The sequence below is a fragment of the Pristiophorus japonicus genome, chromosome 18 (genome assembly GCF_044704955.1).
Source record: "Pristiophorus japonicus isolate sPriJap1 chromosome 18, sPriJap1.hap1, whole genome shotgun sequence".
NCBI classification, from domain to species: domain Eukaryota; kingdom Metazoa; phylum Chordata; class Chondrichthyes; family Pristiophoridae; genus Pristiophorus; species Pristiophorus japonicus.
Genome location: NC_091994.1, coordinates 52,113,508 through 52,138,173, shown reverse-complemented (window position 1 = coordinate 52,138,173; position 24,666 = coordinate 52,113,508). Strand labels below are relative to the sequence as shown.

Sequence of the window (24,666 nt, the reverse complement as noted above, 5' to 3'; positions counted from 1 at the left end):
TGCTTTGGAGGCAGTTCAGAAAAGGTTCACTAGGCTGATTCCGGAGATGAGGGGGTTGACTTATGAGGAAAGGTTGAGGAGGTTGGGCCTCTACTCATTAGAATTCATAAGAATGAGAGATGATCTTATCGAAATGTATAAGATTATGAGGGGGCTTGACAAGGTGGATGCAGAGAGGATGTTTCCACTGATGGTGGAGACTAGAACTAGAGGGCAGAATAAGGGGCCGCCCATTTAAAACAGAGATAAGTAGAAATTTCTTCTCAGAGGGTTGTAAATCTGTGGAATTCGTTGCCTCAGAGAACTGTGGAAGCTGGGACATTGAATAAATTTAAGTCAGAAATAGAGAGTTTCTAAAATGATAAGGGGATAAGGGGTTATGGGGAACGGATGGGGAAATGGAGCCAAGTCCATGATCAGATCAGCCATGATCTTATTGAATGGCAGAGCAGGCTTGAGGGACCGTATGGCCTGCTCCTGTTCCTATTTCTTATGTTATCATTAATGTGCACGAAGCTGAAGAAGTTTGACTTTTGGGCTGAGACAAAGCGCAAACTTCAGCACTATTTCTGGGCTGCAGGTAGTTGCAGGTTGAATATTGCAGGTTTGCCTTTTTACAAAAAAAAAAAGTGGACAATTATAAAGTCTTTCCCTTCTAACTTTCAATATTTAATTCCTTCAACTCTCAGCTCCTGATGGAGTCAATGCCAGGTTCAGTTTGACAGATGCTGGGAGTCGACAGTTCATGCTGGCAGTTTATTCAATTCTGCTGCGATCCAACCAAACTCAATCATACCCTCGGCCGGCAGTGATCAGGAGTGGGAACCCAAGCCAATAACTTTCCCCCTCCCTAACCTTGGTTATTGGAAGTAATTTCAGCGCCTTCACTCAGGCCCTGGCTAAGATCAGCTGGCTAAACACCGACCAAGGATCAAATCCTGGACTTGGTTGATCTGTATAATGCAACATACAGTGTATTTACTGGGGACACTATCAGTAATGGGAATTTCCCCATCTTACAATGACCTACAAAGCAAAGTGAAACTGTGTTTACCTATCATCGTAAGACCTTCTCAGAGATTGTTCGTAGCGCAGCTCACGGAACAGCTCTTCCTTCTCTCGACGTATTTCCTCCTGTTGTCGCCTCCTCTGTAGAATGGACACACACGGTTACTATATGCTGTTGTAAACAAACACATTCTTTATGAAAGCACCTCCTTAAACCAACCTGTATGTCAACTATGTTGAATTTTTTTGTACCTGCCTAAACCATCTCAGAGGGAGCCTTGTACGGACTCTCAAACTGGGACCAAATACAAAATATCCAAGTTTGTTGTTGATATAAAGTTGGATGACAGAATCATCCAAATCATTGACCCAGACTGAGAGTCGCTGAGGCCCAAGCACTGATCTTTGCAGTACCCACTAGTTACAGCTTACCAACCCAAAAATGACCCATTTATTCCTACTCTTTTCTGTCCGTTAACAATCCTCAATCCATGCTAGTATATTAATCCCCAATCCCATAAGCCCTAATTTTGTTTAATAACCTTTTGTGTGGCTCCTTATCGAATGTCTTCTGAAAATCCAGACAGGTTGAAACTCCCTTACCTCTCGTCCGGCACCATTCCCAGCCACCAGGTAGCGAATGCGCAGAACTCTGACATGAGCTGACTCCCGCTATCGCTGGCCTGACTCCGCGATCCACGAGCCTCCCCTCCCCCTCCCCCCTCCCCCCCCCCACACACACGATCTCTCCGCCGCACACCCAGTCCCAAGCCAGCCATCCCCGATATCACCTTGCTCAGTACCTGTACCATCCAATTTAACGAGACCTCCCCATGCTCGGCAAAAATCCCTTATCCGGCATAGGCCAGGGCTTGAGGGTGCCATATAAGACACCCACTGGTTCCCGCTTATCTATTCTGCTAGTTACAACCTCAAAAAACAGATTTGTCAAACATGATTTCCCTTTCATAAATCCGTGTTGACTCTGTCCAATGCTATTATTATTTTCCAAGTGCCCTGTTGCCACATCCTTAAATAATAGATACCAGCATTTTCCCCACTACTGATGTCAGGCTAACTGGTCTGTATTTCCCCGTTTTCTCTCTCCCCCACCACCCCTTCTTAAATAACAGGGTTACATCAGATACCCCAATCCACGGGAACCGTTCTAGAATCTATGGAATTTTGGATGATGACAACCAATGCATAACTACTTCTTAAAACTCTAGGACGTAGACGATCAGGTCCAGGGGATTTATCGACTTTCAGTCCCATTAATTTCTACAGTACTTTTTTTTTTTTACTAATACTAATTTCTTCAGTTCCTCATTCTCACTCGATCCTTGGTTCTCCACTATTTCCGGGAGATTTTTTGCTTCTTCCGTGAAGACAAAGTATTTGTTTAATTTCTCCACCATTTCCTTATTCCCCATTATAATTCTTCTGTCTCAGCCTGTAAGAGACCCACATTTACTTTCGCTATCCTTTTCACATATCTATAGAAACTTTTACGGTCTGTTTTTATGTCTGTTGCTAGTTTACTCTCATATTCTAGTTTCCCTTTCTTGATCATTTGTTGAATTATAAAATCCTCCCAAGTATCAGGCTTACTACTCTTTTTGGCAACATTATATTCTCCCGACCTTCCTTTCTCACCATTCATTTTCTGACGGTGCAGGCTCATGCTTGGGTGGAGTTCCACAGGAGCCTGGTGATCTCAGATACCCTGTCCAAGTAATCAATCTTTATACACAAGTGGCTATCAATGGGCACAGCAGGCGAGTCCCGATATTGTCCTCCACTAATATCCACATATCTGTACAGTATCAGTGGGGAATCACTGGATAATGACCTAAGGCTGGGGGGGGTGGGGGAAGGGATGGGCGATCCTGGCTGATTTTTCCATTTGTAGCCAGGGTGCTCAGGCCCGGTAGACATAGTTCAGCACAGACTGGTCAAACTGAAGCCTCACTGTCTCTATGGCTCGGGTGGACTCAGCAGGTTTTAAAGCAGCATTGCACCTCACTGTACCAGACTAACAATTCAGTGATAATGTCACTGTGATAAGCATCTTTCTTAACGTAAAATTAACCGATACTGAAATGGTCTGGTCTCTCTCGCTCGGAAGCTATGACTATTATCAAGCGGCAGCAGAATCCTGAATGAAAGCCTTCTCCCCTTTGCTCATTCACTGAGGTACAGTTCTACAGGCATCAGTCACCATCCTGTATCTTGCTTCAATTGCTCACGAGCCTTGACACAGCAAGCTATTCGATCTAGATGGATGCCCTGCTCACTCAACAAACATACTAACCCATCGGGCAATGGGAAAAGCCCGACTCTCTCTTTTCCCTCTTATTTTCTATCAGTAATCGAATTCCACTACACCACTCATGAGCTAAACATAGAAATTAAATTTGTAACCTTCTCAACGTAACTACTTATGTCCCACTAAATATTTCAGACGACCTCTCAGCGTTTCACTGTTTTCCTCCTCTTGCTCTCTATCTGCATGGCCTTCAATTTCTCTCTCTCCGTTTCTCACCTTTTTCCTTTCAACTCCCAGAGAAGCCTACAGCCAAACTTAAGCCTATGATCCTGACAGGCGTAGATATGGTCGTGTCTCTCACTGGCTACAAAGCCACAATTCTATTCTTGGGGAATATCGCAATCCTGAAACTCCCTTCAGAAGAGCCCAACTGTCACAGAAATACATGACATTACAGACCAGGACCTCATTTCCATAACCAATGGAACCAATAAGCAAAATTGTGCATGGCGGTGGGAGGGGGCGTGAGATGAATGTGAATAATATAGGATGAATCATTAGTTGTGTGCAGTTTTGGGACGTCCCATTATAGAAAGGGCATTAAAGCCATAGATAGCGTACAATGTACACTCACCAGGGATGGAAAACTATATCTATGAGGAGAGACTTGAGATATTGGGACTGTTCCCACTGGAGCAGTAGGTTAAGAGGAGATTTAATCGAGGTTTTGAGATTATGCAGGATGCTGTTCTTCCCTTTAACCTTCTCTATTATTCCTGAATATTTTATAGCGAGGAATATTTAGTTCCCAGTTCCCCTCTGGCTGAAGCCAAGTTTCTGTTCTCATATCACATAGCATCTCTAGTTCCTCAGTTTAATTTGTGTTTTGTGAAGTTCTCATACAAGGACTGGCCATTCATACTCCTAATTCCATTTCCCCTTCAATTGAGTCTGTCTGTAGATGTGTTAGCACAATGCGTCGGCAATTTCTGTTCCTTACCCCTTCTATGAGCAATCTCTCCCTCTCCAGTGCCTCTCGCTCCAGTCTCTCTCTCTCAAGGTGCATCCTCTCAATCTGCAGTCTGTCTCGTTCCATTTCCAGCATTTCTCGACCTTCCCGCTCCCATGGGCTTTCGCGTTGCCACACATCACGGTCTCTGCTGGGAAAAGATAATAAACTCTTCAGGATTCATGGAATCTTACAGCACGAGATAATTTGGCCCATCTGTGAAAGAGTTAGCCAATTGGTCCCACTCCCCCCGCTTTTTCCCCACAGCCTTGCAAATTTCTCATTTTCAGGTATATATCCAATTCCCATTTGAAGTTATAACTGAATCTACTTCCACCACCCGTTCAGGCAGTGCATTCCAGATCATAATTCGCTGCGGAAAGAAAATTCTCATCGCTCCTCTGTTTCTTTTGCCGATTACCTTAAATCTGAGTCCTCTGGTTACTGACCCTCTGTCACTGGAAACAGTTTCTCAAAACCCTTCATAATTTTGAACACCTCTTAAATCTCCCCATAACCTTCTCTGCTCTAAGGAGAACCCCAGCTTCTCTAGTCTATCCACACCAGGACTAAATTAGAATCAAAAAATCACCAGGCAACATTGCCACAGACAAGTTAAATTCAGCCCTTTGTGGTTAAATTAAGAGGTATATATCAAAGATTTAGACTTGAATGTAGGGGCTATGATTAAGAAGTTTGCAGATGATACAAAAATCGACTGTGTGGTTGATAATGAAGAAGAAAGCTGTAGAATGCAGGAAGACATCAATGGACTGGTCAGGTGGGCAGAAAGAACAGTGGCAAACGGAATTCAATCCTGAGAAGTGTGGGGTAATGCATTTGGGGACAAAATACACAATTATTGATAGGACACTGAGAAGTGTAGAGAAGCAGAGGTCCTTGGAGTGCATGTCCACAGGTCCCTGAAGGCAGCAGGATGGATAGATAGGGTGTTTAAGAAGGCATACGGGATACATAAGAACATAATAGGAGCCTGCTCCGCCATTTAGTAAGATCATGGCTGATCTGATCATGGACTCAGCTCCACTTCCCTGCCCGCTCATCACCCTTTATTCCCTTATTGCTCAAAAAACTGTCTATCTCCGCCTTAAATATATTCAATGACCCAGCCTCCACAGCTCTCTGGGGCAGAGAATTCCACAGACAGAGAAGAAATTCCACTTCATCTCAAGTTTTAAATGGACGACCCCTTATTCTGAAACTATGCCCCCTAGTTTTAGTTTCCCCTGGAGTGGAAATATCTTCTCTGCATCCACCTTATCGAGCTCCCTCAGTATCTTATATGTTTCAATAAGATCACACCTCATTCTTCTGAACTCCAATGAATATACGCCCAACCTACTCAACCTTTCTTCGTAAGTTAACCCCTTCATCACCGGAAACAACCTAGTGAACCTTCTCTGAACTGCCATAATGCAAGTATATCCTTTCTTAAATACGGAGACCAAAACTGTACGCAGTACTCCAGGTGTGGCCTCACCAATACCCTGTACAGTTGTAGCAGGACTTCCCTGCTTTTATACTCTATCCCCCTTGCAATAAAGGCCAACATTCCATTTGCCTTCCTGATTACTTGCTATACCTGATAACTTTGTATTTCATGCACAAGGACCGCACGCGGGAAGGGAGATGGAGGGAGGGGGCGCGCGGGAAGGGAGGGAGGGAGGGAGGGAGATGGAGGGAGGGGGCGCGCGGGAAGGGAGGGAGGGAGGGAGGGAGGGAGGGAGGGAGGGAGGGAGGGAGGGAGGGAGGGAGGGAGGGAGGGAGGGAGGGAGGGAGGGAGGGAGGGAGGGAGGGAGGGAGGTTCACTTTGCGAAGATGTTCTTAGTACTCTTGCTATCTATTTTTAATTGCTTCTTTCTCAGACAACTTTACATAACGTGTCCTTAAATCAGCATGCAAAATTTCACCATTTTTCTCACGCGAAGCAAAGGCAGTTGAGAACTTAGTCAGATGCAGAAATTTGAACTGACCTGGGTCTCTCAAAATCCCATACATCTCTTTGGTAGTCCTGGTCTCTGTATCGATTGCCGTATTGTTCACGGTATCGATCTGGTTCTCGATCTCGTTGTTCTTCTTGATCTCGTTGTCGATTTATTGCAAGATCTCGTTGTCGATTTATTTCTCGTTCTCGATCTCGCTCTCGCTCTCGTTCTCGATCTCTCAGTGTTATCAATGTCTCGAAGGATACAATTTCTTTTACTCTATTTTTGCTACGAGATATTCCGTTTTGACTCCTGGACCTCGTCTGTTTTCCCAGAAAGAAAATCATGGAAGATTAACTCTGGCCCAAGGCTCAATTTAGTGACACATTAAATCCCCAATTGTACTGGGTATTTTGAGCAAAGTCTTCACAAAGAAAGATTTGCATTTATATAGCACCTTTCCTAACCTCAGAACATCCCAAAGCACTTTACAGCCAATGAAGTACTTCTGAAGTGTAGCCACTGTTGTAATGTGGGAAACGCGACAGCCAATTTCTGAACAGCAAGCTTCCACAAACAGCAATGTGACAATGACCACACAATCTGTTATTGTGCTGTTCATTGAGTGATAAATCTTGCACTGGGGATAGCTCCCCTGCTCCTCTTTAAAATTGTGTCATGGTATCTTTTACGTCCACCTGAGGGATCAGACAGGGTCTCAGTTTAACGTCTCATCTGAAAGAGATGACTTGTGACAATGCAGCGCTCCCTCACTGGAGTGTCAGTCTGGATTATGTGCTCAAGTCGATGGAGTGGGACTTGAACCCACAACATTCTGATTCATGGGTTACACACTGAGCCACAGCTTATACATAATAAATTGCAATGCAGCAACACAAATTGTGCAATATAATCATGACAGACAATTGCTAATAATTGCTCTGCACAATTTGGCTTTGGTTGATACACAACTTGCAAAAGGCAATACTCGAACTTAGAACCACGTGCAGGTGATGTGCACTAATCACATTTACCTATCCCTTCAACAGCCGATTCATTCAGCCGTACAATCGAGGTTAACGCTCAGTGCAGTACTAAGGGAGCGTTGCACTGCCAGAGGCCCCGTCTTTCAGATGAGACATTAAACAGAAGCCCCATCTGCTCTCTCAGATCAAATGGCACTGTTGAAAGAAAAGCAGCAGAGTTCTCCCCAAATCGACATCACAAACAGATTATCTGATCATTATTTTGTTGCTGTTTGTGGGAGCTTGTTGTGCGCCAATTGGCTGCCACGTTTCCTACATTGCAACAGTCAGTACACTTCAAAAGAAAGTAAAGCGCTTTGGGGCAGCCTGTGGTGGTGAAAAGCGCTATAGAAATGCAAGCTCATTCTCTCTGTGTCCAACTGCCTTCAATGTTGACAGATTCTGCCTCAACTACCAACCCTGGAAGTAAATGTCACAGCTTCACAATGCTGTGCATGAAGAAGTTTCTCTCGCCCTATGTTCTAAATCTCTTGCATTTAATCTTCTATCTGTCGTCCTTCGTTCTTGACCCCTCAACTACTGGAAACCGTCTGCTTCGATCTACCCCACCCCATCCTTTCATCATTTTAAACAGTACTTCATACATGTATCCAATTAAAAGTAGAGATACACTAAAACCGCAAGGGTCAACATGTTAAATATGAACAAGTAACGTGTGCCCATTGAACAATTTATAAGGGATATCAATTCCTTTTTGGTCTTCACACTAAAACCACTTTAAAGAAACATTCGATCAGAAACAAACCAAACTGATGTTTAAAAAAAGAAAAGAAAACCTGCTGAGGGGAAAGAATCAAACAATTCAGATTGTGCCAAACTGTGCCCTGGGAAACCCTGGTGCTTGAAATGCAAAATTAAATGAGTCATTCCTAAACAAAGAGAGACACCAAAGGTGTTTCAACTCCTCACATCAGCTCAACATAACACTCCTCTAGGCTTCAGATCACAGGAACTACAGTGACAGGCAGCAAGCATGCTTCTCACACCTTGCAGTTGGAGCACACAGCAATACAGACAAGCAACGGCCCCTTGCATTCAGCTGCAGTAACTGTAAAGCCAGAACTTACCTTCCTCCTTTCTCGACTTCTCCTCCTTTCTGTACCTCGACTTCCTAGAAAATAATCAGAAAGGAAAGCAACCATTAAAAACTCAACCACTGCTGTGCTTTTTATTCCACACAAAATGTGACTCATCAGTATGTCAAATGTGTCAGTCGGTGACGGGTTGGAATTGAACAGCCTCAGAATAAACAGATTTTTGCTATTAATGCCGAGCTATTCAGACTGGAGGAAAGTGTACAGTGGCGCCCCCCCCCGCATTGGTCGGTTTTAGGACCACTGCTCTTTTTGATGTATATTAATGACCTGGACTTGGGTATTTAGCGCATCATTTTAAAGTCTGTAGATGATACAAAACTGAAATTTAGTAAACAATGAGGAACATAGAAAAAACCTCTGGAGGACAGACAGACTGGTGAAATCAGCACACACCTCAGTTGAAATTTAATGCAGAGAAGTGTGAAATGATACATAAGAAATAGCAGGAGTAGGCTACCTAACCCCTCGAGCCTGCTCCACCATTCAATAAGACCATGGCTGATCTGATCATGTACACAGCTCCACTTCCCTGCCCGCTCCCCATAACCCTTTAATCCCTTATCGCTCAAAAATCTGTCTTATCTCCGCCTTAAATATATTCAAAGGCCCAGCCTCCACAGCTCCCTGGGACAGAGAATTCCATAGATTTACAAGAAATTTCTCATCTCAGTTTTAAATGGGCTGAGACTATGCCCCCTAGTTCTAGATTCCCCTATGAATGGAAATGTCCGCTCTGCATCCACCTTGTCCAGCTCCCTCATTATAAAATCACCTCCCATTCTTCTGAACTCCATTATGTATAGGCCCAACCTACTCAACCTATCCTCATAAGTCAACCCCCTCATCCCGGAATCAACCTGGTGAACCTTCTCTGAAAAGCCTTAATTCCAGGTGGCCTCACCAATACCCTGTACAGTTGTAGCAGGACTTCCCTGCTTTTATACTCTATCCCCCTTGCAATAAAGGCCAACATTCCATTTGCCTTCCTGATTACTTGCTGTACCTGCATACTAACTTTTTGTGGTCCCTCTGTCTGCAGCACTTTGCAATTTTTCTCCATTTAAATTATAATTTGCTTTACGATTGTTTCTGCTAAAGTGGATAACGACACATTTTCCCACATTATACTCCATCTGCCGAATTTTTGCCCACTGACTTAAGCCTGTCTATAACCCTTTGCAGATTCATCTTTATAGCAAGAATGAGGAGGCACAATAATTTTGAAGAGGGTGTGGAAGAGAGGCACATGGTGTGCAAGATGAAATAAAAAGCAACCGCTTAAAATTAGCTGTTCGGCGCACCGGCCGGTCTCCGTCTTTTTGGCGGTAATCGGCCTCAGACTAAGGTTGGCGAGGACCGCTGTTTCCACGGTGAATCCTCGTGCAACACCGACTTTTTACCGCAGGGCGCATTGTTTTGCTAATTGTACCCACGTAAAAAGTGGAGTGATTAGCGTTTTTTTTTTTTAAAAAAGAAAAATGACGTAAAAAAAACTGCCAAAAATTGAATTTCTAGCCCATAGAGCACAAAAGCAAAGAAGTTATGCTACACCTATATAAAACATTAGTTCGGCCTCAGCTGGAGTATTGTGTCTAATTCTGGAGAGACTTACTGGAATGGTTCCAGGGATGAGGACTTCAGTTATGTGGCAAGACTGGAGAAGCTGGGCTTGTTCTCCTTGGACCAGAGACGGTGAAGGGAGATTTGATAGAGGTGTTCAAAATCATGAATGGTTTTGTTAAGAGTAAATAAGGAGAAACTATTTCAAGTGGCAGAAGATTCATTAACCAGAAGACATAGATTTAAGGCGATTGGCAAAAGAACCAGAGGCAGGAGGAAACTTTTTTCCTTTTTTTCAAAATGCAACTTGAATGCACTGCCTGAAAGGGCACTGGAAGCAGATTCAATAAAGACTTGCATTTATACAGCAACTTTCACGACCACCAGACATCTCAAAGTGCTTTACAGCCAATGAAGTACTTTTTGAAGTGTAGTCACTGTTGTAACATTCAAAAGGGAGTGAAGGGTTATCAGTAGCGGGCAGGGAGCTGAGGCCAAGATCGGATCAGCCATGATCTTATTGAATGGCGGAGCAGGCTCGAGGGGTCAGATGGTCTACCGATATCTTATGTTCTTAAAAAGAGAATTGAATAAATACTTGAAGGGAAAACCATTACAGGGCTTTGGGAAAACAGCAAAGGAGTTGGATTAATTGGTTAAGCTCATCCCAGGCACAATGGGCCAAATGACCTTCTGTGCAGTATCATTCTATGACTGTAGCTAATGGAATAAAAACAACATTCTGGCAATACTCAGCATGTCAGGCAGCATATGTGGAGAGAGAAACAGTTAACATTTCAAGTCGATGACCTTTCGACCTAAACCTTAACTGTTTCTCTCCTCACAGATGCTGCTTGACCTGCTGAGTATTTGCAGCATTTCTGTTTTGATTTCAGATTTCCAACATCGGCAGTACGTTGCTTTCGTATGTAAATGGGATAACTGAAGCTGCAGTATATTGCTTCGAGGATAATACACAGGTTAGTGTGTGTTGCAAGACAAGTGGATGTTGCCAGCAGTGGAGAATCTAGGCTAGGAGGACAGATTGGATTTGTTCTCCTTGGAATAGAGGAGGCTGAGGAGAGGCCTCATTGAGATGTATAAAATCATGAGTGGCCTGGATATAGTGGATAGAATGGGCATGTTTCCCTTAGCAGAGGGATCAACAACCGCACCCCCCCAGTTCAACCGTGGTGTCTGTGTCTGGGTGGGTGGGTTGGTCTCTCTCTGTCTGTCTCCGCCCCAGTCCGCCTCTCTCTCTCGGTCTCCGCCCCAGTCCCTCTCTCTCTCGGTCTCCGCCCCAGTCCCTCTCTCTCTCGGTCTCCGTCCCAGTCCCCCCCTCTCTCGGTCTCCGCCCCAGTCCCCCTCTCTCTCGGTCTCCGCCCCAGTCCCTCTCTCTCTCGGTCTCCGCCCCAGTCCCCCTCTCTCTCGGTCTCCGCCCCAGTCCCTCTCTCTCTCGGTCTCCGCCCCAGTCCCCCTCTCTCTCGGCCCCAGCCTGTCTGTCTCTGTGTCTGACTCCGCCCCAGTCAATCTCTCTCGGTATCCGCCCCAGTCAGAGTCTCTCTCCCCTCTCTCAAGGTCTCTCGCCTCCTCCTTCCCCTCCGCCCCACCCCCCCCAAAAGGTCCTTCTCCTTCCCCCCCCCTCCAAGGTCTCTCTTTTCACCCCCCCTTCCAAGGTCTCTCTCTCTCTCTCCCCCCCACGGGAACACCATCACCTCCGAGTCACACACCATCATGATGTGGACATATATCGCCGTTCCTTCATCATCGCTGGGTCAACATCCTGGAACTCCCTACCTAACAGCATTGTAAGAGCACCTTCGACACATGATTCAAGGCGGCTTCTCAAGAACAACTAAAGATGGGCGATGTCAGCCTTGCCAGCAATGGCCATATCCTGAGAATGAAGGACAGGTGAGTAACCTTTTGTCCCAGTGCCATACTTCTATTCCCTGCTCTGATCTGCTTTACGTTTTGCGAAGTTGCAAATTTATGGTTACATTTTGGCCACCTTTGCGCTCTCGACTTCTACTGGATGAAGAATAAAACTCATTTCATTGAGGCACTGAACCGCACGATATTCGCCGTGTTCCTGGGGCTTAAACGATTAAATTATGAGGACAGGTTGCATGAACGTGACTTGTATTCGCTTTCGAGTTTAGATGGTTGAGGTGTGATCTAATCCAGGTAGTTAAAATTAAGGGCTTCGATAGGGTAGATAAAGAAAACTATTTCCTCTGCTGGGGGAATCCAGAATGTGAGGGCATAATCTTGAAATTAAGAGCTCGGCCATTTAGGAGTGAAATCAGGAAGCACTTTTCCACACAAAGGGTAGTGAAAATCTGGAACTCTCGCCCCTAAAATGCTGTGGATGCTGGGGCTCAATTGAAATGTTCAAGACGGAGATCGATAGATTTTTGAGGCAAGGGTGTCAGGGATATGGAACCAAGGCGGGTAAATGGAGCTGAGGTACAGATCAGCCATGATCTAACTGAATGGCTCGAGGGGCTGAATGGCTTACTATGGTTCTTATGTTTCATTTATGACCTTTACAGACAATAATGAGACGACTTTAATCAATGAGTTTCAACATCAGAGGTAAAAGCAGAATGTGCTAATGCAAAGCATTGCCCAGCCATCTCTCCTCATGCACGTTTTCCTCAACCTCCCTTACTTGAGTGTGATCCGTGTCCACCATCATCTTTTTCCCTCCTTCGGTCTTTCCTCCCAACATCTTCCTGTTTCTTGGAGTTTCCTCGGTGATCCTTTGTGTCATCCCTTTTTCCATCATCCCTTTTCCTATTGACAAATGACCCGAGGTAAGATCAAACTGTTTGATCAAGACTCACTAACTGGTATTTCAGATACATTCTCTCAGTCAATCCATTATGTAAAGGCAGAGCAAGGTAAAGTACTTCATATGCAATACTGAGTTTATTTACAATTCAATGGCAGGATGGCAGCAATTGCGAATTCCTGACCCCATTAAGCGATTAAGACTATGTGCAGAATGGCAGTAGTGTACTTCCTCAATTAGAAAAGGTGCATTCGAGTGGGTGGCGGGCATCCCTTGGAGCTGATTATGGGCTTGCAACAAACTTTGCAAGCAGCCTTCTGTACTTAACAGGCCTTGCATGGAGGATTTGGTACCAGTGACACTCGCTCTCCTCACATGCTGGACTGAGCTCCTCTGCTTGCTGCATTTCGGGATATTCCCACCTCACCAGTCGAGACATTCCTTGCAATGAAGCCCAAACAAATATGGCAGGTCTTCGTCTCATGCCTAAAATGAGCACAACAGGTCTTGCAGCATAAAATCCATGTTATGGGACAACATTTGCAGAGGATCCCTCGTCATCTTAAAATACTCATTTCTACGTGATGTTTCAGAAGAAAATTTATTTATGGAAACAACTCTTACTTGCAGTGTGACTAATTTGAACAGAAATAAACTTTCCAAAAAACTCTATTCCCTTGCAGGAGATATTTTAGATTGAAGGCATTTTTCCCTTTTGGTATGGCCAGCCACTTGATGTCCCCAGATTCAGTAGGGTGCTCTTCAGTGTATTCCAGCTAGTTGTCCTGCAAAGTGACAACTCCACAGGGGATAATGCATATCAGTAGACCTTCCAGTCCGTGAATATCTGAGCTGGAAAACATCAGTAATGATGGCATTTTGTTGTGTGCTCAGCCAGATAGCTGGTTCGGGGAACCAAACCAAGAGTGAACAAAATTATTTGGTCAAGAGTATTTTGGGTTTCTTTCCACGCGCACGCTCCAGAACACACATACGCAGGCGTGCCACTCGTACGCGCCTCACGCCGCGCGCACATGCAGCCTATGTGCAGACAATGCCGCACACTTGCATTTATTTAGCGCCTTTTCATTATTAAGGATGAAATGGCAGCACATTTGGAAAGCAGTGACATGATCGGTCCAAGTCAGCATGGATTTAGGAAGGGGAAATTATGCTTGACAAATCTTCTGTAAGAGTGGACAAGGGAGAACCAGTGGATGTCCCACACAAGAGATTGATGTGCAAAATCAAAGCACATGGTATTGGGGGTAATATACTGACGTGGATAAAGAACTGGTTGGCAGACAGGAAGCAGAGAGTCTGGATAAACGGGTCCTTTTCGGAATGGCAGGCAGTGACTAGTGGAGTGCCGCAGGGCTCAGTGCTGGGACCCCAGCTCTTTACAATATACATTAATGATTTGGATGAAGGAATTGAGTGTAATATCTCCAAGTTTGCAGATGACACTAAACTGGGTGGCAGTGGGCTGTGAGGGGAATGCTAAGAGGCTGCAGGGAGACTTGGACAGGTTAGGTGAATGGGCAAATGCATGGCAGATGCAGTATAATGTGGATAAATGTGAGGTTATCCACTTTGGGGGCAAAAACTCAAAGACAGATTATCTGAATGGTGGCAGATTAGGAAAAGGGGAAATGCAACGAGACCTGGGTGTCATGGTTCATCAGTCATTGAAAGTTGGCATACAGGTGCAGCAGGCGGTGAAGAAAGCAAATGGTATGTTGGCCTTCATAGCTAGGGGATTTGAATATAGGAGCAGGGAGGTCTTACTGCAGTTGTACAGGGCCTTGGTGAGGCCTCACCTGGAATATTATGTTCAGTTTTGGTCTCCTAATCTGAGGAAGGACGTTCTTGCTATTGAGGGAGTGCAGCGAAGGTTCACCAGACTGATTCCCGGGATGGCTGGACTGACATATGAGGAGAGACTGGATCAACTGAGCCTTTCTACATTGGAGTTTAGAAGAATGAGAACAAACATACAAGATTCTGACGGGACGGGACAGGTTAGATGCGGGTAAATTGTTCCCGATGTTGGGGAAGTTCAGAACCAGGGGACACAGTGTTAGGATAAGGGTTAGGCCATTTAGGACTGAGATGAGGAGAAACTTCTTCACTCAGAGTTGTTAACCTGTGGAATTTCCGACCGCAGAGAGTTGTTGATGCCAGTTCATTGGCTATATTCAAGAGGGAGTTAGATATGGTCCTTATGGCTAAGGGGATCAAGGGGTATGGAGAGAAAGCAGGAACGAGGTACTGAGGGAATGATCAGCCATGATCTTATCGAATGGTGGTGCAGGCTCAAAGGGCCGAATGGCCTACTCCTGCATCTATTTTCTATGTTTCTATGTAAAACGTCCAAAGGGGCTTCACCGGAGTGATCAAATAAGATTTGACATTAAGCAACATGTGGAGATATTAGGACAGATGAGGATAAAGAGGCAGGTTTTAAGGAGCATTTTAAAATTGCAGAGCTGAGGACCAAGGGCAGCTGAAGTAACGGCCACTAACGGGGAAGCGATTAAAATCCAGGATGTACAAGAGGCCAGAACTGGAGGAGCTCAGATCTCAAAGGCTTGTAGGAGGCTACAGGGATAGGGAGGGGCAAGGCCATGGAGGGATTTGAAAACAAGGATGAGAATTTTAAAATTGATGCGATGCCAGACAGGGAGCCAATGTAGGTCAGCGAGGGGGTGATGGGTGAATGGGACTGGTTGAGAGTTAGCATATGTGCAGCAGCATGGGATCAGAGGAAGACGATACGACACTTTCCGAGGATCACATCGAGCAAAGGTTTTAAAGGACGATGGACTGGTTCTTGTGTATGTGTGATGGATAAAACAAACAAGGTGAGGAATAACTGTCATCAAAATTTCTGCAGCACCAGGCTGCCTGGCAAAACCAAAGAGTGGAGAGGCCTTTAAGCCACTTACTTGGATCTAGTACGATCTTCGTCATTCCCACTTCTTCGGCTGGAACTAGGTTTGGAGACCTTCATGGTTCCTCCCTGCTGCTCTACTGGCTTCTTACAGCCAGGTTCACTTTTGGCCTGAAGACACAAACACCACATAGTACTTTCATGGAGATGTCGTTGCAGTGGATTGTTTACATGTGCATCACATCCATTATCCCCATTTACAAGCGGTACCAACATTCGCTCCAAATGAAATCACAAATCCAACACAATACTTGGCTCCCACTACCATCCACTTCCTCTGCCAATGTCATTCAGCATTTGACTTTTCCTGAAATCCTCTGACTTTCACCCCATTTCTGCAGGAAGCACCAGATCTTTTGGACAAGAATACAGCACGTGCATGGGTTCCACCATGTCCCTTTTTTAAGCTGAGGTGATAAAGCCATCTTTGAATTCCTTGCTTCCACCACTGAAGGAATTAATATTTCATTTAACCTCATTGTCCATTTTCAACACATTTAAGTGGCTGATGCTCTTAAAATGTGTTTATTACCATTGCTGAATACTTAGTTCACAGAAAAAATACACAACTGTGTTTTTAAAAAAAATGCACCTAAATGAAAACTTGAGTGAAAGAAAATCAACGTCATCGTGCGTTACTTCAGTACTGAAAAGAAAAATTATTGCTCTATTACCATCTTCATTATTCAATGAGCATTCTTCACATACTGCTGGAACCTAGAAGAGCTGTATTGCTTGGGCGTTCCACCTCAATTAACAGGGACAGCTGGGTGCTGCTTTAGTTAGACAGAGAAACTCCCATTGAGCTGCCGCAGTAGTCCAGGAGTTTACTGCTCTCAATGTCTTGCTTTAAGCTTGCCGAGAGCAAGAAAGCAGAGCATTTCCCGCTTTCCCTTACCGAGTTTTTGGAATAAAGCAGGCTCTATTGAGCCTGTAAAGAGCAAAATACAGTGATTGTGTCTCCTCCAGCTATTAGCAAGTTCAAATAGGACAACACATCTCCAGGTGAGGAGCCCAAAATTGAAAGGGAACACAACACACGCTGCAAAGTAAATATCACAAAATCCATGCAGGGTCTGGCTCCAAAAGTCAGAAATTGTAGCAGTAGGAGCAGAGGACCCCGTGGGGTGGGAATTAACCAGTGAATAGCTAAAACTATTGGAGGTCCAATGAGACTTATGGGTCCAGGTTCATAGATTATCGAAGTGTCATGAACAGGTAGAAAAAAAATCAAAAAGGCTAATGGGATGCTGGTCTTTATATCTAGAGGACTAGAATACAAGGGGGGGCTAGAAGTTATGCTGCAGTTGTACAAAGCCCTGGTTAGACCACACCTGGAGCACTGTGGACAGTTCTGAGCACCACACTGTAGGAAGGATTTATGGGCCTTGGAGGGAGTGCAGCATTAAATTAGGAGAAGGAATTAGGGTTGTACTCCCTAGAATTTAGACGATTAAGAGGTGTTTTGATCAAAGTTTTGATAGAAGGGAGAACAGATGGATAGAGAGAAACTATTTCTGCTTGCTAGGGTGCCTAGGACTAGGGGGCAGAGTCTAAAATTTAGAGCCAGACCTTTCAGGAGTAAAATTAGGACACACCTCTACACATAAAAGGTGGTAGAAGTCTGGAACTCTCTTCCGCAAACAGCAATTGATGCTGAATCAATTGTTAATTTTATCTGAGATTGAGATTTTTGTTAACCAAAGGTATTAAGGGATATGGGGCAATGGCAGGTATATGGAGTTAGGTCGCAGATCAGCCATGGTCCTACTGAATGGCGGAACAGGCTCGAGGGGCTAAATGGCCGATTCCTGTTCCTATTGCCAGGAGCAAGAGGTCATGTGTGTCACCACCCAGCTTAATGTCAAGATGCAAATTCTTCTGGATTTTTAGCAGCTGGTTTCCTCAGAGCCAAATTAAACTAGTGTGTGAAGAAAGCCAGAATAAATAAGATGTCAAATTATGGCACTAAGCCAGAGGGTGCTTTTCCAGAAATCACACAGACACACACACAGCAACTTCTGTAGAGGTGTAGACAACGAGTGGCAAATTTAAAATCTTAATGTGTTTGTTTAGCAGTTTGCATTCGTACTTTCTTTGTGCTCACCATTTCGACACTGATGGTTTGTCCATTTAGGTCAGACTGATTCAGGGAGCTGATGCTTTCTGTTGCCTCCTCGGCCGTAGACATTGTTATGAATCCGTAGCAGCGTGCACCAGGATTACGAGCATCGGTTACCACTTTGGCACAAATCACCTGTATAGAAATTATCCAAGACAGGAAGCACTCGTCAGTTTTCCATGGAAATGCCTTGAAATGTCATTTATTGGCTGGTTAAATGCTTACTTGCAAGTCAATATTTTATGAAAAGCAAATACTGATGCTATTCAAACAGTTGGACACATCCAGTGTAAACAGGCGCAGGTGCATTCTCGAGCTTGACACAAATCTAAATTACTGCAGTGGCCGTCAAGTAAAGCTTTCATTTTTTAAACACGCTAAACAGCCAGATTCCATGCTGAGATCTCTGACAGCTCATTAGTGTGCGAGTATACCTTTTCTGACCCTGTACTCCTCAAATCAGCAACATTCTCCTCCAGTCACCAAGTTTAGAATGGCTTACATTTATATCAGCACCTTATCGCATCTCTCGGAAACAACTTCCAGAGCTCATATAAAATGCTGCCTACCAGTATTTTGGCAATAATTTCAGTTTACATTCCTCAGCTTTCTTCAGATCACCTGCTGTCTATGCATACAGCTTCATTCCTCTTGCATAGAATTAATAAAGCTGGATCGCCAGCACAAGAGCATAAGAAATAGAAGGCCATTTGGCCCCTCGAGCCTGTTCCGCCATTCATTAAGATCATGGCTGATCTGATCTTGGGCTGATCTGATCTTGGTCTCAGCTCCACTTCCCCGCACCCTAGACTCCCTTATCGCGCGAAAATCTGTCTATCTGCGCCTTAAATATATTCAATGATCCAGCCTCCACAGCTCTCGGAGCAGAGAATTCCACAGATTTACAAGAAATTCCTCCTCGTCTCAATTTTAAATGGGCGACCCCTTATTCTAAAGCTATGGCCCCTAGTTCTAGATTCATCATGAGCGGAAACATCATTCCTGCATCTACCTTGTCGAGCCCTCTCAGTATCTTACATGTTTCAATAAGATCACCTCTCATTCTTCTGAACTCCAATGAGTATAGGCCCAATCTACTCAATCTTTCTTCATAAGACAACCCCCTCATCTCAGGAATCAGTCTCGTGAACCTTCTCTGAACAGCCTCCAATACAAGTATCTCCCTTCTTAAATAAAGAGACCAAAAACTGTACGCAGTACTCTAGATGTGGCCTCACCAATACCCTGTACAGTTGAGCAGGACTTCTCTGCTTTTATACTTCATCTGCTTTGCAATAAAGGCCAACTTTCCATTTGCCTTCCCGATTACTTGCTGTACCTGCATACCAACTTTGTGTTTCATGCACAAGGACCCCCAGGTCCCCCTGCACTGAAGCACTTTGACATTTTTCTCAATTTAAATAATAATTTTCTTTTTGATTTTTTCTGCCAAAGTGGATAACCTCACATTTTCCCACATTATACTCCATCTGCCAAATGTTGGCCCACTCACTTCGCCTGTCTATATCCCTTTGCAAGTTTTTTGTATCCTCCTCACAACTTGCTTTCCAACCCATCTTTGCATCAGAAAACTTGGCTACATTACACTTGGTCCCTTCATCCAAGTCATTAATATAGTTTGTAAATAGTTTGCCAACTGTAAAATTACCCATTTATCCAGACTCTGTTTTCTGCTAGTTAGCCAATCCTCTATTCATGCTAATATATTACCTCCAACCCAGTGAACTTTTATCTTGTGCAATAACCTCTTGTGGCACCTTATCGAATGCCTTCTGCAAATCCAAATACACCACATCCACTGGTTCCCCCTTATCCACCCTGCTCGTTACATCCTCAAAGAACTCCAACAAATTTGTCAAACATGATTTCCCTTTCATAAAACCTTGGTGACTCTGCTTGACTGTATTATGCTTTTCCAAATGTCCCGCTACTGCTTCCTTAATAATGGACTCGAGCATTTTCCCAACGACCGATGTTAGGCTAACTGGTCGATAGTTTCCTGCTTTTTGTCCGCCTCCTTTTTTTAAATAGGGACGTTACATTTGCGGTTTTCCAATCCACTGGAACCCCCCCAGAATCCAGGGAATTTTGGTAGATTACAACCAATGCATCCACTATTTCTGCAGCCACTTCTTTTAAGACCCAAGGATGCAAGCCATCAGGTCCAGGGGACTTGTCCACCTTTAGTTCTATTATTTTACCGAGTACTACTATTTTAGTGATAGTAACTGTTTTAAGTTCCTCCCTCCCTATAGCCCCTTGATTATCCATTATTGGGATTTTTTTGTGTCTTCTACCGTGAAAACTGATACAAAATATTTGTTCAAAGTCTCTGCCATTTCCTTGTCCCTCATTATTAATTCCCCAGTCTCATCCTCTCAGGGACCAACATTTACTTTAGCCATTCACTTCCATTCTTTCAATGGGGCAATGAAAAAAAAACGATACCCATTCCTGGTCTTACTATCACTGATTTCAAATGGGACTCCTAAATTTGCCTCGAAGATACTCACATTCCTCTTTTATACTCAACACTTCTCAACTAAAGCCCAAGTCTATCCAAGACTTGAAATCTCATTCCAAATCTGAATACAGTCTTCCAGCACTTGTCTCTCACTCCCAGATAGCAGACATAATAAAGGTACCACCTTCTATCAACTGCAGTCTCTGTCTCTGCATCACAACCATGTCTCTCTGGTTTATCACTGTTACTATGATCAGTGCTTTATGAACTTTTACCTCTTGTTCTTCCCAAGCTATATCTACAGCTCTCACTTGCGACGATAGACATGCAGCAGCCACTAAGCTCCCTTCAATGTAAAGTGTTGTTGACATCAGTAACCAGCCCTACAGAGAATCCAAGCCTCAGAATGATTTGGAGCAATGCTTTAAGCACAGAGACTACAGGAGACAACAAGGTAGATCCAACAATAAATCTACAGCCATACAGATTCAATTCAGTCACATTATAAAATACCAAGATTTCAAGCATAAACCATCACTGCAAACAAATTATGCATAGCTACTGTGACACACCATCTCTCTCCCTTTCACATCTCATTTGGATACTTCACCTCAGGTGGATTGTTAATAGTTTGACATCATTCAGGATCAGTGTGACACAGTTGGTAGCACTCTTGCTTTAGAAGGTTGTGGGTTCAAGCCCCACTCCAGGTCGAGCACATATTCTAGGCTGACACTTGGGTGTAGTGCTGAGGGAGTACTACACTGCTGGAAGCATGCCTTGTCTACCTGTCCCGGTGGGCATAGGAGAGCCCACAGCACTATTTGAAGAGCAAGAAGTTCCAGTGTCTTGGCCAACATGCTTCCCTTCGCTAATAACACCAAACTAACTGCTCATTCATCCCTTTTGCTGTTTGTCAGATCTTGTTAATTGATTGCTACATGTGCCAACATAACAAGGATTGCACTTCAAACAGTTTATCCATTCATTGGCTGTGAACCATTTGGGGGCATCCCGAGAGTGTGGCAAGACACTATACAATTACAAACTCTACCCAAACAGTGATTCATTAAAATTCACTCTCTCAATTCTTACCGTGCCATATTTACTGAAGAGGTTCTTCAAGTCAGTTGCTTTGGTGGCAGAGGACAGGCCACTCACCCAAAGGTTCTTGCCTGCAGTGTCCAAAGTGCTGCAGGGGTCAAGACTCCCTAAATCACAAATTTTCTCATTAATAATTACACAGCAAATGAAAGACTGTGGATCATGCAATAGGGATACATGGAGAGAAACTACACTTCAATGGTACTTCACTTCATTTGTATATACATGTTTGTATGGCTACTGTGGCACATTAATACTGAGACAAGAGGAGCCTGTGCCCTCCAATTGCAACAACCCCTGTACCGCACACATCTCAGATTGACAATCCGGGTAAAAAAATCTGCTTCAATTCTGAGCACCTACACATATACACTGCAACCATGGGGATTGCCCTCACTGAACATTGCTCCCTCCCAGGTGCTCTCACTGAGTGTTGCCCCCCTCACAGGAGTGAGATGTTATGTAGAACCAGTACCACACGGAGGGAGATGTTATGTCGAACCAGTACCAGATGAGAATGAGATGTTATGTAGAACCAGCACCAGATGAGAGGGAGATGTTATGTAGAACCAGTACCAGATGAGAATGAAATGTTATGTAGAACCAGTACCAGATGAGAATGAAATGTTATGTAGAACCAGTACCAGATGAGAGGGAGATGTTTTGTAGAACCAGTACCAGACCAGGAATGGAGTGAGATGTCCCCTTGCATCCGGTGTGCACTGGTCATGTATAGGAGCTGACACTCAAACATACAGAAACTGTACAGAACCAGATGGGAACTGTCCATAATTTCCTTTGAAAGGGAATTAGTTGATTGAAAAGAAGACTATTTAAAGGGTACGGTGAGTGAGGAGAGTGGAAATAAAGTCGGCGAGTCACAGAGAAAAACACTGGCTCAGATTTAATCCACTGAAAGGCCTGTTTCTGCACTGTGATATTTGTTGATTCTACATCCTTTCATCTGCTACCTTCTCACCAACGTGCTGCCATCTTGTTCAAGCAGAAGAACATTACAGGCCAATGCTGACTACTTCACAAATCTGTCATTGCAAATCCAGGTCAGTGAACAGGATGTGCACTTTGGGATACCCGATCCACCTTCCAACATTTTATCCACCTAAAGTGCATCTAAAATCCAGAGCTGGTCTGATAGGAGCCTCGAGTTTAAATCCCAAGATTCTCAAAACCATCAGGCCGTAGTCCCTCTTGCCATCTCCAAGGACAATAGCAAGGTCAAAGAAACCCACAGTTTACAATCCAGATAGAATCATAGAATGGTTACAGCACGGAAGGCCATTCAGCCCGTGCCAACTCAGCTCGACCCACTCCCCTGCCCTTTCATAAGAACATAAGAAATAGCAGGAGTAGGCCATACGGCCCCTCGAGCCTGCTCCGCCATTTAATACGATCTTGGCTGATCTGATCATGGACTCAAGTCCACTTTCCTGCCCACTCCCCATCACCCCTTATCGGTCAACAAACTGTCGATCTTTGTCTTAAATTTATTCAATGTCCCAGCTTCCACAGCTCTCGGAGGCAGCGAATTCCACAGATCCACAACCCTCTGAGAAAATAAATTTCTCATCTCAGTTTTAAATGGGCGGCCCCTTATTCTAAGATTATGCCCCCGAGTTCTAGTCTCCCCCATCAGTGGAAACATTCTCTCTACATCCACCTTGTCAAGGCCCCTCATAATCTTATATGTCTCGATAAGATCACCTCTCAATCTTCTGAATTCCAATGAGTAGAGGCCCAACCTACTCAACCTTTCCGCAGAAGTCAACCCCCTCATCTCCGGAATCAACCGAGTGAACCTTCTCTGAACTGCCTCCAAAACAAGTATATCCTTTCGTAAATATAGAAACCAAAACTACATGCAGTATTCCACGTGTGGCCTCATCAATACCCTGTATAACTGTAGCAAGACTTCTCTGCTTTTATACTCCATCCCCTTTGCAATAAAGGCCAAGATCCATTGGCCTTCCTGATCACTTACTGTACCTGCATACTAACCTTTTGTGTTTCATGCACAAGTACCCTCAGGTCCCGCTGTACTGCAGCACTTGGCAATCTTTCTCCATGTAAATAATAACTTGCTCTTTGATTTTTTTTCTGCCCAAGTGCTATAGTTCTTGCACCTCTCTAATTTCTCTGCAAATTTGCTCCTCCATATCTTTCCCGCTATTAGGTGGTCTATAGAATACACCTGGTAGTGTAATGGCACCTCTATTGTTTAACCATAGCCATATAGATTCTGCACGTGACCCCTCCAGGACATCCTCCCTCTCCAGCACTAACATCCTCCTTAACCAATACTGCCACACCACCTATCTTTCCTTCCCTATCTTTCCTGAACACCTTTTCGGCAGGACTATTTAATACTCAATCCTGCCCTTTGAGCCAGTCTGAGTTATTGCTGCATCATCACATCCCCATGTGCCTATCTGTGCCTGCAGCTCACTTAAATTGTTTGCTATGCTCTGTGCGTTCATATACATACTCTGTAAACCCATGTTAGACCATTCTGTATTCTCTCTTAGTTGGACCCCACATCTAATACAGGTTGAACCTCTCTAATCCGGCACCTTCAGGATCTGGCCTGGCTGGCTAAGGGATTTTGCCAGACGAGGGGAGGTCACGTTAAATTGGATAGTACAGGTACTGAGCAAGGGGATTTCGGGCTGGCTGTCCGGCAGAGAGATCGTTGGGGGGGGGGGGGGCGGGTGGATCGCGGGGTCAGGCCAGCAATTGCGGGAGTCGGCAGCGAGGAAAGACTTCAATTTGCTCATATCGGAGTTTTGCGCATGCGCCACCCGGTGGCCGGGAATGGTGCCGGACAAGGGGTGGGGTCGGATAAGAGAGTTCCCCCCCCTTGAGCACTTTATTTTCCCTTTTTAATGTTACATCCTGGGGTGCCCATCCCCCTGCCAATTAAGTTTAAACCCACCCCAACAACACTAGCAAACCGCAAGGATACTGGTTCTGGCCCTTTTGAGGTGCAACCCGTCTGGCCTGTACAGGTCCCACCTCCCCCAAAACTGGTCCCAATGCCCCAGGAATCTGAAGCCCTCCCTCCTGCATCACCTCTCCAGCCACGCATTCATCTGCTCTATCCTCCTATTTCTATTTGTGCATGGCACCGGGGGTAATCCGGAGATTACTATCTTTGAGGTCCTGCTTTTTAATCTCTATCCTAGCTCACTAAAATCTGCCTGCAGGACCTCATCCCTCTTTCTATCTATGTCATTGGTACCGACCGATATGGAC

General features: G+C 44.6%; 1 protein-coding gene across 2 annotated transcripts in view; it reads right to left on the bottom strand.

Annotated features, from left to right (window-relative positions):
• LOC139228725 (scaffold attachment factor B1-like) overlaps nt 1–24,666 on the bottom strand; it is a 47,337-nt gene that overhangs the window by 4,640 nt on the left and 18,031 nt on the right. Inside the window, exons 9-16 of one of the 2 annotated variants that reach the window (XM_070860013.1) lie at nt 21,388–21,503; nt 17,793–17,942; nt 15,681–15,796; nt 12,610–12,734; nt 8,346–8,389; nt 6,281–6,555; nt 4,278–4,437; nt 1,055–1,149 (exon numbers count right to left, since the gene is read on the bottom strand). In XM_070860013.1, coding sequence (XP_070716114.1) covers nt 1,055–1,149; nt 4,278–4,437; nt 6,281–6,555; nt 8,346–8,389; nt 12,610–12,734; nt 15,681–15,796; nt 17,793–17,942; nt 21,388–21,503 — 1,081 coding nt within the window. The remainder of the gene's footprint in view (nt 1–1,054; nt 1,150–4,277; nt 4,438–6,280; nt 6,556–8,345; nt 8,390–12,609; nt 12,735–15,680; nt 15,797–17,792; nt 17,943–21,387; nt 21,504–24,666) is intronic. The other variant, XM_070860014.1, reaches the window with a different exon arrangement.